This window comes from Acartia tonsa, chromosome 11, assembly GCF_053477335.1.
Source record: "Acartia tonsa isolate MP-2025a chromosome 11, ASM5347733v1, whole genome shotgun sequence".
In the NCBI taxonomy this organism is placed as follows: domain Eukaryota; kingdom Metazoa; phylum Arthropoda; class Copepoda; order Calanoida; family Acartiidae; genus Acartia; species Acartia tonsa.
The window spans coordinates 39250384-39268654 of record NC_137270.1 but is presented as its reverse complement, the minus strand read 5'-3'; the positions used below and the strand labels follow the sequence as shown (position 1 = coordinate 39268654).

General features: G+C 31.5%; 1 protein-coding gene across 1 annotated transcript in view; it reads left to right on the top strand.

Moving 5' to 3' along the window:
- Positions 1 to 4378: 4378 nt before the first annotated feature.
- LOC145332112 (vascular endothelial growth factor receptor 1-like) overlaps positions 4379 to 18271 on the top strand; it is a 106089-nt gene continuing 92196 nt past the window's right edge. Inside the window, exon 1 of the mRNA XM_080177052.1 lies at positions 4379 to 4830. Coding sequence (XP_080033178.1) covers positions 4763 to 4830 — 68 coding nt within the window. The 5' untranslated portion in view covers positions 4379 to 4762. The remainder of the gene's footprint in view (positions 4831 to 18271) is intronic.

Genomic DNA, 18271 nt, shown 5'->3' with positions numbered 1-18271 from the left:
AAAACAGCCATAAAGCAGAAAATATAAAAATATAGTGTTGAAAGGAAAATATAATTTATATCCATGTTTTTCATTTAAGCACTTCAAATTCAAATTTTTTTATTTATCTATCTATTTATTCAAAATAATCTGCCTATTCAAAAAGGACACTTTTAATTTCATCATTATACAAATATTAGTGTGCCCATAAGTAGAGCAGCAATATAATATGACGTAAAAAATGTCCAGAAAAAAGTTAATATTTTGTAAAAATTATAACTGTAACATATTTCTTTGTTATAATGGATATAGTATTACTTGGATCTTACACCAGATTTTAATGAACTCTCATAAATTAAAACTCTTATCTGGCTAAAATAACGATACCTTACATTCAACCCTTCTTCCGCATTTCCTCCCCTCCTATTGAATGAATGAACTGGTCAATAATTGAGGTCCATATTAAAAACCTAAATTGGCGACAAATTTTCCCCTGACATTATATCCACGTATTCTAAATCCATTAATTGAGATCAAAAATTGAGTTAGCCTCTTTTTGCCAATACCATACTTCTTTAATTGAAATTTTATCGCAGCCGTTTTTAAGATTTTATAGGACACTCCACAAGCATTCAATTTAAAATAAGAATGTTCATATAAGTCTAACTTAAGTATTGTCCTTTTAATATTAAAACTATCTATCTATGTAAATATGAAATTTCTTGAAAAGTATTTGACATTTCATCACAAGACGTATGTTGACATTCTCAGTTCGGTATATATCTGTTCATATGGGGGTTAATCTCAAAATTTGTACTGATAAAAATGGCGACACTACATATTATTTGTTGTCATTCTCTTTCTGTACAAATCTGTTCATATGGGATTAATCTCAAAATTTGTACAAAAAAGGATAGCTACACTACATATCACATGGTTATTGACATTCTCTCTGAATAAATCTGTTCATATGGGGTTAATCTCAAAATTTGTACAAAAAAGGATTGCTACACTACATATTACAAGGTTGTTGACATTCACTCTGTATAAATCTGTTCATATGGGGTTAATCTCACAATTTGTACAAAAAAATATAGCTACACAACATATTGCTAATGTGTGGACATTCTCTCTGTATATCTGTTCATAGGGGGGGGGGGGAGGGGTTAATCTCACAAATTGTACAAATACGTAAGGCTACAATACATATTGCTAGGTTGTTGACATTATCTGTTCATACGGGGGTTAATCTCAAAACTTTTACCGATAAATATGGCTACATTAAAGTTAGCTTTATTCATTTTGACACTGTACTTGTCTTGAGTTAATCTCAGATTTTGTTCTTTAAAAGTTACAATAACTAGAAGTTTAGTATTTATTGTTCACCAAGAATTAGCAAACAAAATCGTAATATGTTCATATAAAAAAAAACTTAGTTTTACTTCCTATTAGAGCACATTTTGATGTGCTTGAAAAGCAATGCCCTAAATATGAGTCTAACCTTCTACACATATCCTCAAATTTATTATTTATCAAAATTTTAGTTGAATTCGGAATCAGCAATTTTTGCTATTTTCCCTCTAAAATCTACAAACAAGTTTCTGGGTCAATAAAAGGCAGGGGGGGAGGGGACATTGGACTGTAAATTATGTATATCTGCCTGTGAATTAAGATCTCCAAAACTGTATTCTTCATCTAATGGAAGCTTAAGAATCCCAAAAGAGATGGCCTTAGAGGTAAAGTTCAATATCCAAGATAATTAAAAATTACAAATTGTTGTTAATTTTCTATAATTTAAAACTGCAGTTTTTTTTGGCTTGTATGAAGTTTAAAGTGAGAAAATTTGAATAATCAATACACTATTAATTATACACTACTGAATAAACGAACTAACCATAAATGTGGTCCATATTAGCAAATTGACGACAAATTTTCCCCTGTCAATATATCCACGTATATCCTATGTCCATTATTCTAATTTATAATTATTAGTAGCTCAACATTAATACAACTAGGGTTTGTCTTTTCTTCTGAGCTATTTAGGGGGGGGGGGGAGGGGATTAGACTATAGATTGCACTTGTACTCAAAATTTTATTACAAGTTTTCTTATTCGTTGCCTCAAAATCTTTGGGTAATTTATTGGATTTTAATTGGTTGTACCTAACTTTTATCGTCCAAACGTTTCAACCAATAATTTGAATCTGTCTTTTATTTAGCCCTTAGGGACCGAAGGCCTGGGCCATCAAACTGGTATCAATCTTATGATTTTTATTTTAATATTCATGGAAAATTGTCTATAATACAATGCAAAGGTTCGCATGAATTTTTAGTTTGGCTGAGAACCGGTTCTAATCCATCATATATTATGTATTAGTCGGTTTCGAAGCCATACTGGACAAATTTTTCTTTAATAACAAATTTATAACATTATTTTCATCTTGCTGTACAATATGATGCAAAAATTGTGTTCAATAGCAAAATATTACATTTTCAATCAACAGTTAGTTTAGTTTTGATATAAAGAAAAAATTTGTATACAAAATAGGTTTTTTTTATATGCAATATTCCTTTACCTCAATTAGTATGAAGTGTATTTATAAGAATTACTTTTCATTTTTCTCCCTCTAAAACTCTGTCTAAAACTACCGTATATTTTTAGAAGCGAAGCTACTTCACAAATATCTCATATTTCTGTCTGTTTATATTAAAGGGATATATTTTATGCTTTAATTTAGACGTACAGTTTTGCTTAGACTTACAAATTCATGTTTGGTCATTAAGTTCTGCACTGTACAAATGTTATTGTTCGTTTGTCCTTCTTTCTGATTTTAGAGCTTCGCTTTTATGGATGTTGTCATCCTTATTTTTTGTCTAATTGGTATAATTTAGATATCTAAACAGATATCTATAAAAACTTCGTAGTTTGAGAATTGTGAGAGGGTAGATTATGTTATCGTCTATTGACCTATGCCTTAATCCCTGCAAATTTATACAGGGATGTAAAGGGATAAGACAATTGATAAATTGATGTATTTCCCGAATGATGATATACAAAATTTCCCCTTCTGTAGATTACAATTAGTCATTGAAACGCTTGGACACTTAACTTAATGAACCAACCAATCAAAATTAAGTCCCCAAAGTTGTTATACCAAGGAAAAAGAAAGCGTTATTATACACATTTTTAGGGACTAATATAATAAACAGCCCAATGACCCCTACCTCCCTGCATATGTGTATACTGTGCATATTTCTAAATTCTATTTATTTATATTTCATTAAATCTTCTAATTTCAGATGAAACAAGATTTCAAAAATCAAGATTTTAACAACATTCAACCCCTCCCCCAATATTCCAGAGGGGAAAGTGAGATGGAGGGGTGATTTATGGAATACATCCCCCTTACTATTTTTAATGTGATAAGGGGGTGTGGGTGTGTGACTGGACCCCGCCCGCAGAAGAAGTAGTTCGACCGGCCGGATAAGGAAGGAAAGGGAGTTTATAACATTATTTCCGATGACGGGTAATAAAAATCTGAAATAGAAATGACGCAAATTCTGACGCAAATTCTGACGTTTATCTAAAAATGCAATATATAATAATAGCTATTAAAACAATTTTCAAGCATAACTTTTATCTTATTAGGATAACAATTAAATAAGAAAAATATTTTTACCATATGAAATTCGTGATCAAACACCTAATTGAAAAAAAATGCAAGACATAGCTTTTATTTTAAGAAAGACTAGGGGCAACGGACGCCCCCAAGAAGCCTCTAGGTGTTCTTAAGGTGGGAGGGGGAAAAGTCAACCGCCCTTCTACTTTTTAATTTGAGTTTTAATAAGAAATATTCAGAAAAAAAAATTGGGGGTGTGATTTTAAATTGGGAGGGTGGAGATACGCTCTCCCAAAATAGTTAAAAACCTTCCCTGTACCTTAAAAAAAGCTTAATTGCAAGGGAAAACCAAACAGATGTCATTTTTTAACAATTTTATAAAAAAAACATTGGCGCACTTGTATAAACACCTTATCGCTAACAAGTTTTGGAATAGACAATCCAGAACTATCCAGTTCAAAGGGAATGGAGAAAGAGAGGGGGTGAATCTATCCGAAAATAGTTATGATCGAGATCTTCCTTCATCTTATTCCCCCCCCCCCCATATATTTTTTTATAACTTCTCCCCATTTCCTTTTAATCCCCTCTCCACCCCTTTCGCAACTTTTGAGGAGTTGTTGAAGAAGATTCGCTCTTCCCCCCCCCCCCAGCCCTTTCTAGGGGAAGAAGTGTTTATGGGGCGCATATGTGTGTAGATGAAAAACATGTGTTCACGTCAAAAGTCGGGGAATGGGGTTATCGGGAGTAAGGGGGGGGGGGGGGGGTGATTCGAGTCCCCCCTTTTTATTTAGTTTCTCGTCGCTTCTTGTTTTGCGAAGCGCTGAGCCTTCTGCTACGTTCGAACATTTATATAGTAAAAATTTATACTAAAATTCAAGCGATTTTTCCCTCATAATGATAATGATATAAATTCCTTTTTCTTAATGTAGCATTGGAATAAACCGGGGGAATCATCACAGAAAGTGAGTTTTCTACATAGTTAAACTAATGAAAAAATAAAGAAAAATTATATTTTAAAGTGACATTTTAAAATGAAATTTTTGTGACAAATATAAATTCGTGATTTTTAAACTGTGACAAAATTTATTTTAAAAAATGAATTTGAAATAGTGACATACAAGTTATAATATAGGATAAAGTGAATTTACAAATAAAGTTAAAAACAATGAAAATGTTAAAATTACTGTTTTTGCTGGGGTTACCGGCTCTAGCCCTTGCAAACCGAGCTGTTAGGTAAGTTTGTTTTAATTTGATTTATTAAAAATAGCATTAAACATTCTCTTAACATAAATACAAAACATTTGTCTAAATTTTGACATACATACTACATAGGCTTGTTTTCTAAAATATAGAACTTTATTTTGTCTCAATAATGATTATTCCAGTATGGCTTCGAAACCAATTAATATCCGTTGGATTAAAACCGGTTCTCAGCCATACTGAAAATTAATGTACAGCATCGTATTACAGACAATTTGCTACGAATATTGAAATAAAAATCATAATATTAATACCAGTCTTGTTAACCAGGTCCTTCGGCCCCTTGGATTTAACAAAACCTGTGTTTTAAATATAATCTTATAATTTTTCATTTTAATATCTGCAAAAAGCTGTCTATAATACGATGCGATAAATAACTAATACATCTACTCTGTAAATAATTGTATGTCTTTCTGCCTGTTTTACATTGTAAGTTTCGTAGGTTAACTGACAATATTTTTCTTGTTTATAGTAAGTTTCAAAAGATTGTCATATTCATTTACTGTACTTTTCTTTGTTGTATCTAAACATAGATCCAGTTTTATAATGCTCTGCTTCTTCTGGACATTATTGTTCTTGTTATAATATAAATTAAGTGTTAAAAACTTTAATATGAAATCTAGATAAGTTATCAATAACATATTTTGGTTATCTATATTTCTCGTATTTATTCGAATCCGGTGGATAGGAACCGGTTCTTATCCATACGAAAAAACTATGTCTAGCATCGTATTATATCCAGCTTTCTACGAATATAAATATGTACAATCATAAGATTAAAACCAGTTTTTTTAGCCGGTGCCTTCGGCACCTCGGGGGAAAAAAAACTAGTTTTAATCTCATAATTGTACATTCTATATCCGCGGAAAGCCGTTTATAATACGATGCGAGAAATAACTATTATATCATACTGACGGCTGCATCCCTAGCCTTTAGAAATATCAACATTTTTGGGCTTGGATACAATTTACCTATGTTGCATGGGCCTTTTCTTCCCTTTTAAACTATCCCTATTTATTAGACAATATTGTATAATTAAAGCCTTAAATTGTTTCAAATTTATCTATAGATTTTCATATACTTATTTAATGATTGTTATTTAACTTTAGGATACATAAGAAAAACTTTGTTGGATTATTAAGGGCCAAAAGGTTTAATCCGGAATTCTTTAAAAACACCATAAAAAGCTAAAAAATCGTTTATAGCTCCAATTTTTTAAAGCCATGTTACTTGAAGATGCAGCGCTGCACTTACAAGTAACATGTTTAACTTTGCTAAACCTACAAGTAACAGTTTAAATGGAGATAAAAAAAAGGAGATAGGCAGACAATGTTAGTTTTATTTTTATTGAAATAAATAACATAAATCTTATTATTAGTGATTAAAATATGGCTTCCCAATAGTTTTTTTGTACAATTTATCTTATCTTTTTATTTCTTTTATTTACTGTAAAAGATTTTGATAATAAAAAAATACAACCTAGAAAAGTTTGGACTATACAAATACAATACAAATTACCTAGGATTAGTACCCTTATTACTCTTCTTTGGCGTGGTCCCTTAAGGCTAGGGGCGAAGCTACTATAGTATTATGCAACTACCTATTTTACAAATTTCCCCCTATAAGAATGTTGCATATAAAATGTGTAAAATCCAACTCCCCATGGCCGATATCCATAATATTTCTAATCATATTTTCTGCTAGCTAGGTTATTAAGTTACAAGCTAATATCAAAACAAGGATACCAACATACAAAGATGAAAACATACAATTAAAAATATCCTGAATTTTTCAATGGTGTGAGCGAAGTCATTCGAAGGGGTGAGCAGAGCACTGTTTTTAATATCTTTATTTATAACGAGACTTTTTATCGAAAATAACTCTTTTTTTGTCTATCTTTTAATTTACTTAAAAAATAGGCATTTCAAATAAATGAAAATAATATTTAAATATAATGACTTATAGGGCATATTCTTGAAATTATGAAAAACTATACCTAAGAATTTCTAGAATTGTGCCCCCGCCAAATATTTTGGGCATAGCTCTCCCCTTCATAAAATTGACATATTTGTGACTGACTTATGGATAGGAAAAGTGCTTCGAAAATATAAAATAAAACAAGTATGACAACATCCATAAGTAGAAAAAGCTCATACTGATAGACAGACAGACAACGTTTGTTATGGAATATATTTTAAGTCTGCAGAATCATCACAATAAAATTCAGCAATCTATCTTTAATAGTGACCAAGAAAAACATATTTCCCTTATAGAAGTTCAAAGATCATAAAGACAATAGATTGATGTGTACCTTAAATTACGATAAACAAAATTACACCTGTATGCTAAAATTTTTGTTGGAAAAGTTTGGACACTTCTAGTTTGCATCAACCTATCAGAATTTAATAAAAACCTTGTAAATTTTCAAGCCAATACATAAAGGAACGCACTTTGGGCACCAGCATAATTTACAGTCCAATTTTCCCTCCCTACCTGGTGAATATTGAAATGATAACTTTAGAAAGCCATGATAAAACGGGTTAAAGTGCTTCTTGGGGAAGAGAAGGAGGGATTTTTAAGCCAAATCCATTATTAAGACATACATGTTATTTTCCATCAAGAGAGAGGTACAGAAACCTCCCGCCATTCAATTTAAGCTACCTATCACAGATTTAATTTAGAGGAAGATATGTGTCTCTTTAATTAATTCACCTTTTTAGGAAACTTTTACACAGGTCCCGGTATAGTTTTATGCTTATTTATCTTTAGATTTAAGTCTTGATACATTTTTTCTGCCCCTACCTACCTGTTCAAGTACAAGGCCCCTAGATGCACAGCCGTTATTACGCAAAAAAGAGGCTTTCACTAATACCCACTTCCCCTTCTTTGTAACCCCAGGTTTGATGACAATTTTTCAGCTCCTTGGAAGGACAAAAGCATGCTGTCTTGTACAAGTAAAAAAGGCATGGGAAATGATGTTAAAATGTATCAATCATAGGAAAACAAACAACCGTTTGACACATACAAGATATAAGGGGGGTGCGGGGGGTATATTGTATAAAGGTAACTTTGTCCAAACTCCCCGCCCCCCCCCCTCCACACACAAACACCCTTCGAATTTTTTTAACCCCATATCGGTGATTAATACAAAATAATTTTGCAAAGATAGGCCTACAATTTTTTTGGGAGAGTGGTCGAGAGTTATTTTTAGGGGCAATTCCTCCTCGGAGGGTGTAGGAACCTTCCTTCCCCCTCACAAAAGAAAGAATAGTTAAAAACTTACTAGGACCTTTCTGTCTGACGGTTATCGAGATCTTAAAGGACAAACTAACTTTTTACAACTTTATCTAAAAAGCGATTAAACAAACAGAAATGTTTAATCTGAAAATGACCATGTTTAAAATTTTATTTGCTACCTAAAACTCCGCTAGACAAAACTCTAGGAGTCAAAATAATCAACTTTTCAGCATTTAAATTGAGATGTGAAGCTTCTCTATAATTCAGTGTCTGTTTAATTCTATTACACACAGTAGTAAGTTGTGTGTATATCCTAAAAGATCTCGTAAACGCTGGACAAATCGCTTCAAAGTTTTAGGTAAAATATTTTGCTTTTTGGATAAAATTGCTTATCCATTAGTTAATTAAAAAGATACATGACAAAATAATTTTTACAATAGTTTTCGAGGAAGGTTTAAAATAAAGTATAAAATGATATACTTAATTGAAGTTTTTTGGGTGGTAGCTTTAAAAAAAACACTTTTTACTTCCCGTTAGTTTTCATATTTTTTCTAAATTATTTGTTTTTTGGTTGGTTTTTAGGTTTCGCTGATTTTGAACAATAATTTTTCTTGTATCTTGTTCACACCCCACCCGAAGGGGTGTTAGGTTAGAAAAAAACCCCCGCAGAAACGGTTTACACAGGATGTACTGGGACCTTATGGTGGTTTCAGAACATGCTTCCTCTAAATTGAGTTAGTAGCTTCCGATAGTAGAAAATTTTAAAATTACTTTTGGTGATCAAATATTACTTTTATTTTTAGACTACCTTCACCTAACCTGCTTTATTGTCTTATTTTGTCTTTCATGTTTATCATGCAAATTCACTGACATTGCAGTTGAAATGACAGATATTGGAGCTTTCTAAAAAGGTCTCAAACATTTTTCTAGCTCTAATACTTTTTTAGATATCTTATTTCAAAGTATTGCTGTAAAATCATCTTTTACACAGCAAAAAGTTGAAATATAAAATTAGTTATTTTAGAGTAAGTTACATGTATCTTCATATAAATCACTCTAATTTTGCTCCAAATTGACCAAATTGGACAGTTAAGGTGCCTAAAACTATCTACATTCAATGGACAATCCAAATCCACACTTTTTGAGACTTTAAAAGTCAACAGGAGAAGGCTAAATTGAAATATCAAAGAAACAAATGTAATTTAATTTTAATTAAAAATCACTATTAAGGCATTTTTAATAATGTAAAAGGAGTTTTAAGGTACAATAAACTCATAATTAATTATGATTTATTATTTTTAAAAATCTCAGCACTAGTTTAGAGTACTTAATAGTGTTTATCAACAAAAAAAAAATGTGGCCTAAGAATAAATTGTTTTTTTTAATATATGTGAGATCATCCATAAAAGTCTTTTAATTACTATGTTTTTTTAGTTAAGGTGGCAAAAACTAATTTTGTTCCATAAGGTTATAAAAAATCTAAAAAGCCAATCAACTTTTCTTATAAAAAATTACTAGAATTAGTAGATTACATTTGTAACCTACATAGAAATGATTAAAATTCTAACCAATTTTTGGTTTATTTTCAATGTTTATGTCTATTTTTCTTAAGATATGTTTCTATTGGTTCAAAATATCAGATGATTGTGTTTTATTGGCTTTCTAATTACAAAGTGACAACTTTATACACCATAACTTACCTTAAAATCTTTTCTAAAGTCGATTAAATTTCAATTTTTTTTTAAAAATAGGCAATATTTTTTCCTTTAGCATTTTTAAAAATCCCTTCAGCATGCTCCTATTAGCTTATATAGTCTTACAAACTATGTATTTGGATTGTCCATTGAAAGTAGATAGTTTTAGGCACCTTAACTGTCCAATTTGGTCAATTTGGAGCAATATTAGAAAGATTTACATGAAGATACTTGTAATTTTCTCTAAAATAACTAATTTTATATTTCAACTTTTTGCTGTATAAAAGATGATTTTACAGCAATACTTTGTAATAAGATATCTAAAAAAGTATTAGAGCTAGAAAAATGTTAGAGACCTTTTTAGAAAGCTCCAATATATGTCATTTCAACTGCAATGTCAGCGAATTTGCATGATAAACATGAAAGACAAAATAAGACAATAAAGCAGGTTAGGTGAAGGTAGTCTAAAAATAAAAGTAATATTTGATCACCAAAAGTAATTTTAAAATTTTCTACTATGGGAAGCTACTAACTCAATTTAGGGAAAGCATGTTCTGAAACCACCATAAGGTCCCAGTACATCCTGTGTAAACCGTTTCTGCGGGGGGTTTTTTCTAACCTAACACGCCTTCGGGTGGGGTGTGTGTTATTTCAAAGACATTTAAAGTATGTGAGAAGACAAATTTTAGGTCTAGATGCCAAATTCTTAAGTGGGGGGGGGGGGATTCCTTATTTTGGGGGAATAAATTCCGAATTTTGTGGGGCTAAATATTTGCAGTCTCGCCCCTATACTATTAATTATACCTAATAAGTTTGCTACTATTTATTTTAACTCATGACTTCGCCCCTACCCTCTAACTGTGGATTAATTTTAAACTTTTATGAAAATTTTTGAATAATCAGTCCAGTCGTTTAAGGGATCTTATCAGACATACATACATACAGAGCAGATAGATAGACAAACAGAAAGACAGACAAACATAAAGATAGACTAACAGAAAGACAGACAAACATAAAGACAGACAAACATAAAAAAAGACAGACAAACATGAAGACAGACAAACATGAAGACAGACAAACATAAAGACAGACAAACATAAAGACAGGCAAACATAAAGACAGACAAACATAAAGACAGGCAAACATAAAGACAGACAAACATAAAGACAGACAAACATAAAGACAGACAAACATAAAGACAGACAAACATAAAGACAGACAAACATAAAGACAGACAAACATAAAGACAGACAAACATAAAGACAGACAAACATGAAGACAGACAAACATAAAGACAGACAAACATAAAGACAGGCAAACATAAAGACAGACAAACATAAAGACAGACAAACATAAAGACAGACAAACATAAAGACAGACAAACATAAAGACAGACAAACATAAAGACAGACAAACATAAAGACAGACAAACATAAAGACATACAAACATAAAGACAGACAAACATAAAGACAGGCAAACATAAAGACAGGCAAACATAAAGACAGACAAACATAAAGATAGACAAACATAAAGACAGACAAACAGAAAGAAAGACAAACATAAAGACAGACAAACATAAAGACAGACAAACATAATGACAGGCAAACATGAAGACAGACAAACATAGGCAAACATAAAGACAGACAAACAGATTGACATCATATTAATGCAGTTTGCTGCTCGTATAAGATAATAAGCTTCTATTGGATATAATTGTCTTTGTCTAACAATAAACATTAAACATATGCGTCCTTCATATGTAAAATTCAAATAAATAAATAAAATAAAGAATTGAAAAAATTGAACTCCAAATATTAGCTGCAAAATGGTGTGAAGAAAAAAACTGAGAAAAAAAAGTGAAAATTGTTTGTATATGTTCTGTATATGTATAAATCAGGGAAACTGGGTTTGGTCAATTTAGATAAATTAATCCTTCGTCAATTTTTATGAACTTTTTGTACAATGTAAATATTAGGAAAATAGGGATGGATTGTTTTTATCTGCCATTGTTCTATTCCTTTCTCTAAATAGACATATTAATATCAATAATAGAAACCGATTAATATTCGCTGGATTAGAACTCAGCCACACTGAAAAATCATGTTAAGCATCGAAATACAGACAATTTTTCACTAAAATCCTAAAATAAATACCAGTTTTGTTAGCCCGGGCCTTCGGTCCATCAGGACTAACAAAATGGTTTTAATATAACAATTTTTATTTTAATATCTACAGAAAATTGTCTATAATAATATGATGCAATTAATAACTAAACTGAATGTTTTAAAACATGTTTCATTAGAGATTTGAAATATTTTTATTCGAACGGAGAGAGGTTTATTTCAACTTTTAAAGAAATTGTCAAAAAATTTGAGTCAAATTTTTTCATCACGTTATATTTTACACTTATTATTTTTAGCCATTTCTTTTTACTTTACCTATTTATCATTTGAAAGTGACTATCATGGATCTTAAGGGATAAATGGACGAAAAATTGATACATATAACATCTCTTATGATGATTATTAACCCCTTTGTAGATTAATATTAGTGGTTGAAAAGTTTAGGCACTACTAGTTTGTGCCTACCAATTTAACTAAAATGTCCAAAGTTCCAGCAAACGAAGAAGATATACTGTTTATAAAACCTTGGGTACCAGTGTAATTTACAGTCCAATGTCCCCTCCCTCCCTATTTGCTATTCTTTATGGGGTATCTTATATGGGGCAATAGGTCGGCCTAACCTTAATTTGACCTACATAAAGATTCTTCGTAAAGAAGGACACAATCGGTTCTTTGGTTAGCAAGATTTAATCAGACATACATACATCACACTACTTGAATAATTGTTTTAATCGCGCATTGCACAATTTTTCGGGTTCAATTTTGTCATAATTTTACCAGAGACGTAAAAAAGTAATTTCTGCTGCGCGAGGACAATAATAATATGCCTTGACACATAGGCGTCCAAGGGGGGGGGGTAATGGGCCATTTGGCACCCCCAAACGATTTTGGGGGTGCCGTAGGCACCCCCAAAATTTTGTGAACAATACCCCCCCCAAAAAAAAATTACCCCTACCTTGGGGGTGCCGTAGGCACCCCCAACGATTTTGGGGGGGGTATTTACCCCCCCCAAACCATTTTGGGGGGGGTAATTACCCCCCCCAAAATAAATGTTCTTTAAAAAAAAATTTTTGGGGGGGGTATTTACCCCCCCCAAATTGATGTACCCTAACTGAAACTCTTAAAATTTTTCTATTGGAATATATTTTTGTTTTGGTTAATTGTTGTTAAAATTCCAATTTTCTTTAGTTTCTCTCTCTTTTTATTGTCTTTTACATAATTTGCATCATGGCAACGCCCCTTAAGGGGCAATTTGTCGTATTTTAAAAATGGCTTTTGATAGTTTAATTTAGGATAGGTTATATTGGTTTAGGTGATTGCCCCACATGGTTAAGCAATTGGCCCCCCGCAGGGGCTAGAAATAGGAGAGAAGCTTGTGTGAAAAAAACGAAGAAACGCCCCTTAAAGAGCGTTGCCACAAAAGGGACTATACCCCAATATAGTCCAACCAGTTAAAACAGTTCTTAACCATGATAACAAAAAATTTAATAGTTTGATCATGTTTTATTTGCTTGGGCCTTTATAAGGGCTAAAACCATCCCGGGGATCTATGATGTAAAATTGTAAAGCACTGAAGATTCCATAAAATAGATACCTAACTAAATTAAATATTTCATTAAATAATGAAAAAGAATTTCTATAGGCGATTTCTTTTGGGAGGATGTCAGGGTGTCTCAAAACTAGTTATAAAACTTACCAGGACCTATAAGACGCTTCACTTTAAAGTATAATCATATTGGTTCATTGGTTAGTGAGTTAATTATTGTATTTTTATGTTCTAAAGAATGAGATACTACTATATATTTGAATAGTAGTGGCGCCCTTAGCATCTAAGAACTCGTGTTTTCTAAAGGGTAAAAAGGGAGGAGAAAAATAGCCTAAAACCACTCAAAGGATTGACCTATAATAGTGTGGAACCATCATGGGATCTATGTGAAGCTTTCCTAAAAAGGAGAACTCAGTATTAAAAGTAATGAAATCTGAAGCTATAGTCAAATAAACCTTACTTACTACTTTATGTTATAGGATAGTACTTATTAACTTAATAGATTAGGTAGGTGCTTTTTTTACATAATTAAATTACCCCCCCCAAAAATTTTACCCCCGGGGTAAATTAGTTTGGGGGGGGTAATTACCCCCCCCCAACAGATTTGGGGGGAGTATTTACCCCCCCCAACAGACTTTAGGGGGGGTAATTACCCCCCCCAATCAAATTTTACCCCCGGGGTAAAAATTTTGGGGGGGGTAAAAAAAAATTTCGGCGCGCTTCGCGCGCCATTTTACCCCCCCCAAACACGGATTACCCCCCCCCCTAAAATTTTTTACCCCCCCCAAAAAAAAAAGCTTGGACGCCCCTGCCTTGACACATAAACAGGTCTAACTTTAAACCTTCACAGTTTCAGCCAAAGGAGATATTTTTACACTGTATAATTATCATTATTCAATACAACAGACTTTAATTAAGTATGGACATATCTACCAAACTAACTATAGAGTAGCTATGCTACTAAAGTTTATCTAGGGCTTTTCCTAATCCTTTAAAATGCTTTCTTTTTAGATGCAAAGCATCTCTATAATAATATTCGAGTTAAAATGTTAGTTAGGACCGTTTTACAGGAGTCAAAGTAGCATAGGGACTCTATAACTATGGTATAACTGTTTATTAGTCCGAACGATTATAAAAATAGTGTCCTCATTGTATTTCAGTTTTTCAGTATGACATTGAAACCGATTAATATCCGCTGGCCGGATTAGAACCGGTTCTTAGCCATACTAAATTCATGTATAGCATCTTAATACAAACAATTTTCAAGAAAATTAAGATAAAAATCATAAAATCATTACCAGTTTTGTTAGCCAGGGCCTTCGGCAGAAAGCTGTCTATTATCTTTCTTGTTGCGCAGTTTCTCTAGCCCCACTTTTTTCTACGTTTTATTGCTGCGCTACTTACGGACAAAATGTCCCCGTTTCACCTTACCCTACTCTTACCTAGCGTAGTCGATGATTGATTTATATTTTGTAAAACATTTATTTCACCAAGAAAATAGACTATTCGCTTTAAAGTACTTATTCTAGAAATTTTTCTTTGGCCCTTTTATCCTAAATGTGATGTATCTTTGTATGTATGTATAGTAACATCTCTTAAAAAACACCTATGTGTTAACAGTTTTCAGGGAAGCGTAGTCTTAGCTTAGTGCAGGTTTTAGGCTGTTTTAAACGAGTAATGAACAAGTACTTGCTTCTAGCCCATTTGAGAAGCAATAGCCCTAAAAGGCTTTCCTGTATTCAGCTTTACCTAACCGTAAATATCATTATTAATATCTATTTACAGGAACTTACTCCTTTGTTTGAAAAACCCATAATTCATAGACTAAAAAAGAAAATTCCCACCTATTTCTTTAAGGTATTTATTTCATATTCCCCAAATATTTTTAAAAACATAACAATGACCAATAGGAAGCTTCCCTGGCCTATCCAAACACCCGTTTTATAGATCTTAATGCACATGTGAACAGAAAAATATAAGCATTTAAGTATACTTCCATCTATATTATTTAATTCTATGAAAATAATCTACATAATTTTTAGTAAAAGATTTAAAAGAACAAAAAACTCTGATAATAGATGCAAGGATTTTACGAGGGCTGGGGAAACATAATTTACTTAGGAAAAACAATTAGGCAAATCTTCAGGGGTCTAAAGGGATAAGACAATGGCCGATAAATTGATGTACATCTCCAATAATGATACAAAAATAACCCCTTCTGTAGATTATAATTAGTGGTTGAAATGTTTAAACACTCAACTAAATGATCAAACCTATCAAAATTCAATAAAAAGTCACCAAAGTTGTTTAGCCAACGAATAAGAAAATGGTATAAAACTTTGGGACTAGTGTAACAACCCAATGGCAAATCTTAAATAAATTCAATTTCTTTCCAAGAATTTTGGTCTCACTCCCGTTATAAAGGGGGGGGGGGGGGGGTAATATTTTTAATAATCTTTTTATGCATGCCTTTTTTTTCTATTTGTCCATAATCTATTTTTAAGCATATTTAAAATACTTAAAAATATTTTGCTCTAGTTTACCTAAGCAAATTAGGAGTATTTTTTTGGTATTTTTAAAGATTGTTAAGTTCAACGAATTCGAATACATTTAAAAAAAGCAAAGCCTTTTGAGGTTTTTAAGAACTAAGTTCTATTGAAGAATAGTTGTATATTGAAACGTATTATAGACAGCTTTTCGCGTATAGAAAAATAAAAAATTATTAAATTATTCTAATTTGGGCCCAACTTAACTGGTATTGATTTTATGATTTTTATTTCAATATTCTTGAAATACAATATGATACATGTTTTTTCAGTATTATGGAGAACCGGTTCTAATCCATTGGATAATAATAGGTTTCGAAGCCATACTTCAGCCATACTCTACTGTACATGTTAAAGTCGATCGTCTTGTAAAACTGAACTTATTATTCAAGAAACTGCAATTTACAATATTATTATACAAATTTTATTAGTTTTTAACCCCTCTTATCTAGATTCATTATGCTTATTTTTGTGAATCATATTTTTTCTAGAGATTTTTAGTAGTGAAACTACTCTTTACCTGTATTAGTATTTGGACATTTTCTTTTAATTTTAAGACGTTTGTACCTGATAGTCCTAAGAATCTAATTCGAGTAAATTTTACCAAGCTAGGGATGGAGGGGTCATGGGGGATGTAAATTAAACTGATATCCAAGATTTATAGACGTGCTCTATTATTCATTTGCTTAAAAACTTTGGGTACTTTTAATAAATTTTTGTCCATACAAATAATTAAAACCTTTATAAGGTGGTACTTTGGTATGTATAATGTATGAGAAGTACACTAATTTATCGTCCATTGTCTTATCCATTACTATCTCTGAAAAAAACTTAAAAATCAGCAAGTTTAAAATTTTCGTGAAATATTGTCTACAATACGATGCTATACATGCTTTTTCGGTATGTCTGAGAACCAGATACAATCCAGCCGATATTAATCGGTTTTAAAGCCATACTGGAAAGCTCTTTCTTTATTTGCTCGAATGTTAAACGATTGTTTATCTGCTAGAATTTTGGGATATTTAATCCTTATCTTGAAAACTCCGCCCTACCGATATTGTTATCAACACAACATTTGTGTATCTAATAGGACAAATATTTGGCAGGGAGGGAGGGGACAGTGGCCTGTTTATTACACTTGTCCCTAAAGTTTTACAATAAGGTTTTCTTATTCCTTGGCTAAACAACTTTGGGGACTTTATAAAATTTTGATTGGTTGGATCATTACGTTGAGTATCCAAATGTTTCAACCACTAATTGTAATATACAGGGGTAATTTTGTGTATATCATTGGGGATGTAAATTAATTTATCTGCTATTATCTTATCCTGTTAGATCCATGAATATTTGGGAGTTCTTAGAAAACTTGGAGCCATTTTGTTGACATCGTTTAAGTCATTATTTAAGGGGCAATGGTTTACATAATATCGATTTGCCTTTCTTATTTCTTCTCTCTCTCTTTCTCTCTACTTCTCTTTTCCGTTTTACAATTTTTTTTCCAACTATCATATCTCTCCTCCATTCCTATTATAAAATGATTATCAAGTTCTTAACCCTATATTTGTTCAATTAACTACATTATCGCAGGGGGGGGGAGGGGGGTTACAAGAATGACAACAATCAAAATTTTTAAATGCATACATTTCATTTATAAATCAAGCAACATGTTTTATTTTGATAGGACCACTCTATATTAAGTAATTAATTTATAGGAGCTATCAGTTATTCTTATAGTTTTAAATCAATTTGTTCTAAATATGTCAGTTATGTTTCAATAGGGGGGATGTAAAGATATACATACAGACAAATACAAAATGTAGAATAGCTACGCTACTAAACAATGAATGCTTATCAATACATGTCAATAAGTAATCATTGACTGCATATGCACTTATTCTATCTATCTATCTATCTTCCACTCTATATTTCTATTTAATTATCTATCTATCTATCTATCACTCTATATTTCTATTTAATTTAATTATCTATCTATCCATTAAATAAAAAGTTTACATCTTCTTTTATCAATATGTAATCATTGACTGCATATGCACTTATTCTATCTATCTCTCCATCTATATTTCTATTTAATTATCTATCTATCTATCATCCACTCAATATTTTATTTTAATTTGATTATCTATCTATCAATGAAATAAAAAGTTTACACCTTCTTTTATCAATGTGTAATCATTGACTACATATGCACTTATTCTATCTATCTCTCTTCCATCTTATATTTCTATTTAATTATCTATATATCTATC